Source organism: Micropterus salmoides, unplaced genomic scaffold (genome assembly GCF_014851395.1).
Source record: "Micropterus salmoides isolate LMB-PRFRI ecotype aquatic unplaced genomic scaffold, ASM1485139v1 Ms_hic_scaffold_506, whole genome shotgun sequence".
NCBI classification, from domain to species: Eukaryota; Metazoa; Chordata; class Actinopteri; order Centrarchiformes; family Centrarchidae; genus Micropterus; species Micropterus salmoides.
Genome location: NW_024044245.1, coordinates 47,501 through 58,044, shown reverse-complemented (window position 1 = coordinate 58,044; position 10,544 = coordinate 47,501). Strand labels below are relative to the sequence as shown.

The window sequence follows — 10,544 nt, the reverse complement described above, 5'->3', positions numbered from 1 at the left end:
CAAATGGGAACATAGACCCCCCATTGAAAGTGATGCCAAATGTCAAAAAATGCTCATTTCCTTATTTTTTGACATTTAGCATCACTTACAATGGGGGGGTCTGTGTTCCCAATTGTCTGGACAAATGTCAAAAAGCTTCCCAAATGTCAAAAACCCACCTTGTCGGTACCTGAACCACAGCTGGGGGCCCCTCTACTGTTCCTGGAGGTCCCCCTCCGTAATGAGAGCCTGTCCTAGGAGTTTTGGGGAGACTTCTGTAATCCTGGTCATGGTTGATGGAGGCCCCCAAAAACACAAGTCCAAATGTTGAGTGAAATGTCAGAAACTTTTCAATTATTCAGGCACCCAAAGCTAACTTAAAATAAATCATTTGACCCATGCGAGTAAACAACTATGTAATTTATTTTCAAAACACACAAACAGCAAACAAAAGGAACTACATGCAGAAAGTAGTAAACAAGGGGCAGTGTAGGTGGGCCTTCGGCTCCGTCGTCTTCCTTCTCCGATTCCAAGCCTGCGGCCTTCCTCTGCCGCATCTCCTCAAGCTCCTGCTCCAGGCTGGAACCTTCAGATTCCTGGTACGGGACCTCACCTTCTTCCTCTGAACTGGAGTCGGTGGATTCCTTCCTGGCTCTCTTTCTGGAGGAGGTGCGGTGAGTGGGGCCTGTGGAGGTGGAGGCTGGGCATTCAGCAGCAGGGGTGGCTGACATTGCCTCAAAATGAAGCCGCATTTCTTTGGCCTGTGTAACACAGATGAAATGATCTAGGTTTAAAAATAGGAAAAGCCTATAAAAATCTGAATGAGTGATTTTATTTTTGAAATGCAACTTTAGAGATTATCTAAGGATTTTAAAGGGTTAAAATTCAGTACCAGGGCAAAATAGACCGACAGGTTAGTTTGGCCAATCGGCTGACAGCAGGTAGGCCCGCCCACCTGCTCCCGCGTCTCTGGGAGCGAGCGAAAGTTTTTTTTCCCCGCTGCTGTGTGTGTGGAGAGACAGAAGTGCTGCTGTAGAGGGTGAAAACGGAGAAACCTGGAGAAAATACAGCTAAAAAACGAACTACACTGAGGCTAACTTCAACACTACAAACGTGGTAGTTAACTGCTGTGAGAGTTTAGTTGTAAGTTCAGTGTTTAGATATAGCGCTTGAGACGACTACTAGCAGCGTCGGTAGCTTTGATGTCCGTAGGATTTCCCGCGACGCGCAGTCTTTGCTGATTCAAGAGCGAGGTAATTCATTTAAAACTGCTTTTGTTCATTCTTTATCACCTTACTGTGAAAGCTAATTTATTTTGCACTGAGAGAAAGTACTGAAAGTCGCATACGGTCTCGTATGTTTCGGTTTTAGAAGACCTTGTGGCTTTACTGGGCGCCGCCATTTTGGGTGTGTGTCCAGCCGCTCTGGTGAAATCGGTGAGAATGTTCACTTACTTTGCACCTTAAATTATTTATGTGCACTTAGTGAATATGAAGCTACAGTTTTAGTTGAACAAGCTGGTTTACTGTGTTGTTTAATGTGTAAACTCAGCTTACTTTATTTTGCACTTGCATCAAAACTTTAATTGTTCTAATGTGCAGCTTATCTGGTTGTGTGCAGCCAAGTTATTTATGTTTATATGCTGAATTTTGAGAGAGAGGCACAGAAAGTAAACACCCACAGTATGTATGTCATTGTGTATTGTGAATTTCATGTAGTGTATATTATTGCATGAGACTTAAGCAGTGAATATTTCTCTGACCCTGTCTGTTGACAGGTCAGGTTTTTTTGTGTGCGTGCTTCTTTTTCCATTGTCTGGATTGGATCTGCGGATGAAAATTGATGGCGAGCCGTCCCTCTTGAATGATCGTGGGAGCCATTCCCTCTTCAGGATCACTGGACCTGTCCCGCTACTACTGCACTTTGCGGTGTGGTAGGCCCCACTACAACACAAAACCCCTTCACTCACCTTCACACTCCTTCCCCCACACACATCCATACACCAACCCTATGGAACTCTGAACTCTGACTTACCTTCGACAAATCCATTTTTTGTTTGGACTTTGGACTCACTTAAACAAACTCACCTGTTCACACCTTGGGACTGAGAATTTGGAGCTGAGTAGTAGGAATCATTCCTGCAATTAAGGGTTACTGTTGTACTGTGTGAATTCTATTGGATTGTATTATTGAACTGGATCTGAACAAACGTGAATGTGGTGTTATTAACAGAAATTCAGGTTAAAGGGTGCACCCGGGAATTTAATTATAGAACTACTTCAAAGAGTGAAATACTCACTTTAAATTTGGAAAGCAAGCATTTCATGCTGATGTCATAGCCTGATTGTGATATCAATAATTGCCTTATTCATTGCTTGTTTTTTTATTGTACTTTTTCATTTTTGGTACCAACAAATATTTTTATTTTTATACATATCTTCAAATATAAGAAGCCGGCATTATCCTACATCTAATCCTTGGTCTCTGAGTCTCATTTTAAACACCTCACTTTTGCTCCAGCAGCCGAACCAACCGACTTAACCAACCAATCAGATCACGGCCCTACCCATAATCCTTCCTGTGTGCTACACCTGCTTTACGTCCAGATTGAGAGCGTAGAATCGGTCAGCAGTGGCAGTGTTGTGACACATGAAGGTGGCAATTCTTTTTTGGACCTCATCAGAGTGGTGGTTCTTTGCCTGGAGACAGCAGAGGAGAGGGAGAAAATGGACACGTGAGTGAAGGCAGCAGGTTGTTTGGATTGCAGAGTTGCTTGAATACGACTGAATGTAAAGAACTCACGTGTGCCGACACACCCGTCCTGATGTCGATGAAGTTGGGCTTTCCGGGGAGGCCCATCTCCCCCCACGCCGTCTGCATGTACCTGACCATGTTTTTGCAGGCCCTTTACTGGCTGTAAAGAACACAAGGTTGTTTCGGGGGTGGCACCGCTCCCTCAGGTCCAGCCAGGTCTCCAGCCAGCCAAACTCTTCGGGGTGGAAAAATATTTGTGCCGCCCCAAAGTCCTTGTTCGTTTTGTGTTCGCTAACCTGTGGACACATTTACAAACAAGATTCTGTGAGTGACATTCTGACAAACAGAAACATTTCAGGCTGTCCAAACGAGCCCGATCCTCTTCTCAAAAGTATGCAGATTGTGAAAATATCAGAGAATGACCAATATTTGACAAACATTCATCAGTCAAAAACATCATACTTACACAAACCACAAAACCATCATCCCCGTCCTTGCTGTCTTTTCGAGCAGCCTGCACCTCCGCCACCTTCATGTTTGTAAGGACCCCCGGGCGGTGACCGTAGAGGCAGGCCACAAAGGCTGAAAAGTAGCCGTAAAATCTATACCGGAGCTGCTGGGTGTTGTCCTCATATTTATTTCACTTTTATTTCATATTTATTTCACACACACATCATCATTTTTAGGGACAAATTACAATGGTAACAGGAAGGTTATTGTGTGAAAAGGGGGAACCCCAAAGAAGCTATTAAAGCTTTTAAGAGGGGGCCCAATATCTATATAGATATATAATATATAAAAACAAATAATATAAATACAACACAAGCACTACAAACAAACAAAAGATCGATCCCAGAACAAATATAACACTTCCAAAATGATCAAAAAGTATATGTTAAGAGCAAATATTCCTTCAGATTTTTTTTTAAAACGGAGACAGAATGCACCAATTTAAGGTTTTCCTCAAGCTTGTTCCAAATCTGCGGACCTCTACAGACTACACGCAGGCTCGTACATTTCAAACTTCTGATTTTACCAGTAATTAAGTCTTTTTCCCTTGTGTGATATGTATGCTGGGGTCGACTGACTGGGACAAGTTCACACAATCGGTCATTTAGCTTATGAATAACTTGGAATATCATACAAGAAAAGAATTGTATTCGGTAAGTCTTAATAGACCCAGGCGATGAAACAATAGACGCGAGGGGGTATTTGGCTCAGACCACGTCATTACCCGTATAATTTTTTTCTGTAAAGACTGTATTTTTTTCAGGTAGCAAGTAAAAGTGTTACACCATATGACATTGCAATAATTTAAATGGGATTCAAACAATGTTTTATATAAGATAACAAGTGCTGACTGCGGGAGAAAATGTCTTACTTTGAAAAATAGTCCAACGTATTTTGATAATTTGGTTATTAACTGGTCAATATGACATTTGAATTGTAGACATTCATCAATAAAGACTCCGAGAAATTTAATGGTGTTTACTCTTTCAATAATTTGTTCATTTATTTTAAGGCAGACATACTTATTTACCAATTGATTTTGTTTGGAAAGAAACACGATGTAGTTAGTCTTATTTATGTTAAGAGATAATTTATTGCACCGAAACCAGATAGCAACAGAAAATAAAATAATATTATTTGAACTTGATGTAGTACATAAGCCAGCCACTCAACTTAATCCTTTTATATTTCTCTGTACAGCGTGTATAAATGCATACACTATAATACATGATTCTGCTAAAACTTACTGTTCATGCAGACGGTTGAGGTCGCTCGCAACGTTGCCAACTGGTATGCCCTGTTTGGACAGGAAAAATCTGCCCTGGTCGTCCACACTGTCCTGCAGACATGCTGGACGAACCTTCTGGAAGTATGCGTCCAGCATCTGTGGAGATCAGACAGGAAGTTAATGCTTCATTCTGATGCTAAAGTAATTCATATTAAGTCTTTTCAGGCTGCTAGAGAACTTATTACAACCCCACCATCCCCTAAGTCTTGATTTACAATCATCATCAGTCATTCATTGGCAAAAGTAAAAAAAATCATCATCAGTCATTTATTGGCAAAAGTAAAAAAATCATCATCAGTCATTTATTGGCAAAAGTAAAAAAAATCATCATCAGTCATTCATTGGCAAAAGTAAAAAAAAATCATCATCAGTCATTCATTGGCAAAAGTATATGAGGAGGTGCTGGTGTCCTCTGGGGAGGGGGGTGGGGGGGGGGGGGTCAATCATATTCAGCCTTATAGAGAACTTACAGCAGAGTCCTCCACTGCGAGGGAAAATGTTGCACTCTTCTTTGTGGACGCTGTCAGTTCACTGACCCCCATTCGGATTCGTCCCTCAACATGTGTCTTGTTGACCCAATCTGAAGCCTGGAAAACAAATAAAGAACACAGTGGGGATTAATGACATGACTACAGGGTGACTTACTGTACAGTGTTTCCTCAGTGTGTATAAAGTCAAAGTACTTACTGTAAATGCCCTCACTGCTTCTGGTCGCTGGAAGTATCTCAGGACCAGGATGGCTTCGCAGAAGTAACGGAACAGCGTCTTTTGGTCTTCTTCCACATGCTGCTGATCCAGGAGCCTCCTGCGGATGTCCAGCATGTCCATCTGTGACACTCTGAGGACTCTCTGGCAGTCTTGGAGAGTCGGCTGAGCAGGTCTAGAATGATTTGATGAAAAAAACAAACAAATAAGGAGGCCAGTTAGAAATGTTTCTGTATCTGTGCCTGGCAGCGTTCCAAGATTTAAATTTAATGACTCTGCATTAAATAAAAAGTAATACTAGTGAATAACAACTCACTTTTTGTTGCAAGTTTCAACTGCAGCGCCTGGTGGTCTGTGACTGGATTCAGCAGGTGTGTCCATGGGGTCATTAAGAATTAAAAAATGCATGTCACGAAGGTCTTCCAGAAGAGCCTGTCTGGAAGCCTCATCGGGGTACCGCCTGACCATGACGTTGTAGTCCCAGGTTCTGCCTTGAAGGGTCCAGGCCTTCATCGACTTTTTGGCTCTGTCCACCTCTGCATTCCTCTCCTCATTTGTGTGGTTCTTCAGGCAGACTCTTAACAGGTGGTTAGGCAACAGCTCCTGTGGTCTGAAACACTGCAGACAGGAAACGATGCGGCGATCCTTGTCACTGTGAGAGAGAAGGAAGACGGTTTAGTTTGATTAAAATCGTTTCATAAAACAAAATATTCCAGAAAGACTTGAGACAAGGAAGTTTTTGATTTGGCGCTACATAAATAAAATTGAATTGAATTTAATAGCGTTGATGGGAAAAAAAGATTGGATTTGACCTAAATGGCACAATAATCACATTCTCAACACAGACATGTTTACTTATGTCATATAAAGAAAAACTTTGAAGGTGAAACAGATTCAAAAGGGAGGGGGCTGGTGTGATCCTAATACAATGAGGTGCAAATTGGACACTCTAATTACAATGCCACACTGCAGTCCAGACTGCTGCCTCTGAAAAAGCCTTTGTTTTTGGATTTTAGGCCATGATCAAATATATGTTCTTGTCAAATTATTATTTTATATACTTATTATTTCTAAGTCAGGGACAAAACACATACAGCTTGTAGTTAACTCAAAGTTAAGAAAAGAATAACTGTAGTAACTTAGTAATTTAGTCATTAAGGAGTGTTTTGCTAGATTTTTGCTCATAGTATTGTCAACCAACAGGCCACCTGGGTACAGCAGTAAGGCTGTTAAATAACAAGAAATAGATTATTTACTTAAGCTTACAGATGTTAGTACACGTGAATGCATTCTTAAAATGTAAAGACAGAAAATACAAATGATCTGAACTTACCGCTTGGGAGCCATTCTTCGCAAATGAAAAAGCTAGTTTACAAACAAAGAAAAATGCAGGAGGAATCTTCAGTGTTTTCTTGAAGAACTGAGTACATGGTGCCTCTGAGGTCTCACCTTATATGTCCACTTGATAGTCCCTCCCACCTTTCTGCAGCAGCCAAGAGGGGGTGGGCTGACCATGACTGATTTGTTTTTAAATAAAGTAAGTCAAATGTAAGAAATGACAAGGATGAGTTACATAACACATTTTAATACATGTTCAGTGTAGGGAAATCTGATTATTCTGATCATTACATACAATGTTGGCCTGAAATACTGAGCCTGAAATTTTGGGAAATGTTTGATTTGTAGGCCTGGGCTTGCAGTACAGAGGAAGAGGAAAGCTTTAAATGTGTGTATCATCAACCATATTTCTGAAAATGCTAGGCAGAAGTACATACCAAAAACTTTAAGAGATCTGACCTCTGACACCAGGCAAACACAAGTTTCAAAATAAACAATGTTGGTCTCCAGTGAAAGGCCTGACTCTAGGCTATAGATAGTATAGTAAATGTGATCCTGTTGAAGAGGGAGAATTTTACCCTGAACTCACCCAAAAATGTAAGAGATACAGGACAAGCAGACTCATTTTACCCTGGTCTCCTAGAGCAGAAGTAATGACTTAAATGAAAGCTGGCTGAATCAGAGTGTCACACTCTCATTCTCAGCCTGTGTACAGATGCAAATGCCCCCCCCCCACAGGCAGCTGCAGGACAGCTATGACTGTCTGCAGAGCTACCTGTGCACAGGTGCAAGTTTACCTGGAATGTGGTTGTTTAATTTAACTTTCATCAGAAATAAGTTGTTTGCAGCTAACCAGTCAGGGAGCATCCAGCATACATACAAACAATTTGTTTCTGTCTGTAAACAACCTGTACAGTTTACCCTCCTTAGTGACATGTAAATAGGTTTGATGTATGAATACATCTTTATTAGCAACCACTCAGAGTTTGACATGTGGTTCTATTATACTCTGATCAGTGATCTCAGAACAATGGAGGTGTGTTTTGGACACACATCAGTATGGCACACATGTCTCAGTTTTAAAGTTTTTAATCATCACATGTAATAAAATGTTAAGAAGGAGACTACATGAAAAAGTGAGTGTGTAGGTTTATAATGAGGTGGAATAGAAGCTCTTTAGTGTTAGCAATTAAAATTGCTGTTTAGATATTTCTTTCCTCCCTCTGCAGATGCTTTCTTCCTTTGCAGGCTGATGGTCTGTGGCCTGCTTTCTTCTGTCTTCCAGCACACTCCATGTCTTCCCTCTGCAGATGTTTGGAGCTCTGTCTTGTCTGCAGAATCTGTCTTGTCTAACCAAGTGTCTTGCTTACAAAGTCACACCCTGCCCCCTCTAAACAATAGTAAGCAACCCGATTGGTCTGCTTGACCATGACATCACACAGCTGGTGCTGCACAGATAATAAGTACTGCAGTTAAGGAACCATTCATTCACTTTGTTTTCGATTCTGACTGCAGAGACCACCTTTTGCCCTTTGCAAGGACATTTTCAACTTGAGCTACACTCCTGTTTTTGTGCTCCTTGTCTTTGGCAGAATTTTCTATACTTTCATCCCAAGACTCTCACTCCCTTCCCAAGGACTTCTTTTTATTTTTGGAAAATGGCAGCAAAAGCCGACAAGTAAGTTGAAATTTCTTTTCTCTAGTGGATTTTTACTGTTTGTGTTGTGTCTAATCACATCTGTGCCTGTAATTGACAATTCAGTTGACATGGTATGGATAAAGGCAGGATAAAACTAATGTTGATAATAAGCAAATTGTGAAAAACCCAATTATAGTTTTCACTCTGTGTTTTTCTATTATCTGTTTAAATTAAGGCTTGTCCCAAAAACATGTTGAAATAGTTTCCAGAGTGAAAACTATATTTGGGTTTTCCACAATTTGCTTATTATCAACATTAGTTTTATCCTGCCTTTATCCATACTAACTTAGGTCACCATAAGTAACAAGTCACTCCTTTGGAAACTATTTCAACATGTTTTTGGGACAAGCCTTAATTTAAACAGATAATAGAAAAACACAGAGTGAAAACTATATTTGGGTTTTCCACAATTTGCTTATTATCACATTAGTTTTATCCTGCCTTTATCCATACTAACGTAGGTCACCATAAGTAACAAGTCACTCCTTTGGAAACTATTTCAACATGTTTTTGGGACAAGCCTTAATTTAAACAGATAATAGAAAAACACAAAGGAGTGACTTGTTACTTATGGTGACCTACGTTAGTATGGATAAAGGCAGGATAAAACTAATGTTGATAATAAGCAAATTGTGGAAAACCCAAATATAGTTTTCACTCTGTGTTTTCTGTTTAAATTAAGGCTTGTTTCTCATCCCAAAAACATGTGAATATATTCCAAAGGAGTGACTTGTAACTTTTGGTGACCTAAATTAGGTCAAGGGTGAAGTGTGAATTGGTCAGCCACTTTAGCACAACTCAGGCCTCTGTCCTAAGAATGCTGAAAAACCAGTTCTGGTAGCACTACAGTATGAGAGGTTGTGGAAACTGAACCAGTGGAATACTTCCCTCTTAAACCACAACTTTCTGTATATTTGTAATTTTATGTATATTTTATATTTTAACTGTATATTTTATGTAATAGACAGTCCAGCCACAACAGCAAGCAAAAACATTCATTCATTTTCACAGTTGTAATCTTTGGTGTGTCTGCTTTGTCTCACAGCCAGAAGTCCGATCGTCGCATCGTTCACTGCCTGCTGTGTGAAAAACCACAGGACATGCTGACGACGCATCTGAGCAGGGTCTGCATGAAGAAAAGCACGCCTGAAGAACGGCTGGAGGAGGCGAAGAGGGCCAAGGAGTCCTGCAAGGAGTGGACACGGGAGGCCAGAAACTGGGACTATAAGGAGATGTGCAAGCGGTACCCCCACAGACCATCTAGGCTGGCTCTTCTGGAAGAGCTGCGCCAAAGAAAGTTTTTGTGGCCAATGCTCCGAACACTGCAGACCTGGACTCCGAAGAGCCGTCCACCAGCACAGCTGCCGTTCCCACAGCCAGTGGCCTTTCTGGAGCAGCCGGTGGCAGCTCTGAAGCGGCCGGTGGCAGCTCTGAAGCGGCCGGTGGCGTCTCGGTGGCGGAGGATAGCAGCTCTGAAGGCAGCTCCACCGATCCAAGTGACCGAACATGGCAAAAGTAAGTTCTAAACCTCACACACACACACACACACACACACACAACACACACACATCAGTTCAGAAACTGTGAACAAACTGCAAGATTGATTTGAGCTCATTTTCGTCTTTCTCTATTTTTTTCAGAGATCAAGCAGAGCAGAGCAAAGGTGTCCGTGCCAACATGATGAAGATGGGGCTGTATGAAAAGTTCCCTGCAGAAGAGGCCATGCTGACGGATTTCAAGGGCTACCTGATCAATACCCTGCAGGTCCCAAACTGCCAGCAGGAGGTAAGATATATCCCATGTGTCTCTTTTCAGTCTGTTCCATGTTGCTCTTTGTAACCGCGAAACGTTTTAAAATATAGTAGCACAGCACATGTAGAGCAGCTCTCTGCGTATTAAGTTCCATAACAAATTTAGATAAAACACAGCTTTTTTTTCGGGGTGTCTTTGTGCGGCTGGCTGGTGTGTGGCTTTTCTTCTCGCTGCATCGTCATCTCACACTTCTCTTTTTCTTTCATCACAGGTAGACAACGTCTCCAGGATGCTGAGATTCATCCAGCCAAGTGGGGATGAAGTCAGCTTGGACTTCCTGCTAAAGTCAACTGAGACCAAGGACTACCTCACCCAACTCCGTCACGCTGAAATGGGCCCAGCCACCATACTGAACTACATTAAACATGATACGGTTTGTTCAGTATTTGAAGACCCACCTCAACCTGGCTGCAGCGGATGCTGACTTCTACAGGAAGTGCCAGGCCTACCTCGACCTCC

The 10,544-nt window shown here is 41.6% G+C and overlaps 1 protein-coding gene and 1 long non-coding RNA gene across 2 annotated transcripts; one reads left to right on the top strand and one right to left on the bottom strand.

The window, feature by feature from the left end:
- Nucleotides 1–875: 875 nt before the first annotated feature.
- On the top strand, nt 876–2,453 carry LOC119889509. Its single transcript, XR_005442066.1, has 2 exons — nt 876–1,415; nt 1,757–2,453. It is a non-coding gene; the product is annotated as an uncharacterized LOC119889509 (long non-coding RNA).
- A 2,033-nt stretch (nt 2,454–4,486) lies between these two features.
- On the bottom strand, nt 4,487–6,628 carry LOC119889508. The gene is made up of 5 exons (XM_038700411.1): nt 6,570–6,628; nt 5,553–5,888; nt 5,219–5,411; nt 5,002–5,118; nt 4,487–4,627 (listed from the first exon to the last, which is right to left on the bottom strand). Exons 1-5 carry the CDS (start codon nt 6,581–6,583, stop codon nt 4,487–4,489), a joined length of 801 nt encoding a protein of 266 aa, XP_038556339.1. The 5' UTR covers nt 6,584–6,628.
- Nucleotides 6,629–10,544: the final 3,916 nt, after the last annotated feature.

Excerpts from the sequence above, each read along its gene's own strand:
- LOC119889508 (XM_038700411.1), bottom strand. Across the intron at positions 5,412-5,552 it reads GTTGAAACTTGCAACAAAAA|ACCTGCTCAGCCGACTCTCC; the intron begins GTGAGTTGTTAT and ends AAATCATTCTAG. Across the intron at positions 4,628-5,001 it reads TCGCAGTGGAGGACTCTGCT|ATGCTGGACGCATACTTCCA; the intron begins GTAAGTTCTCTA and ends TGATCTCCACAG.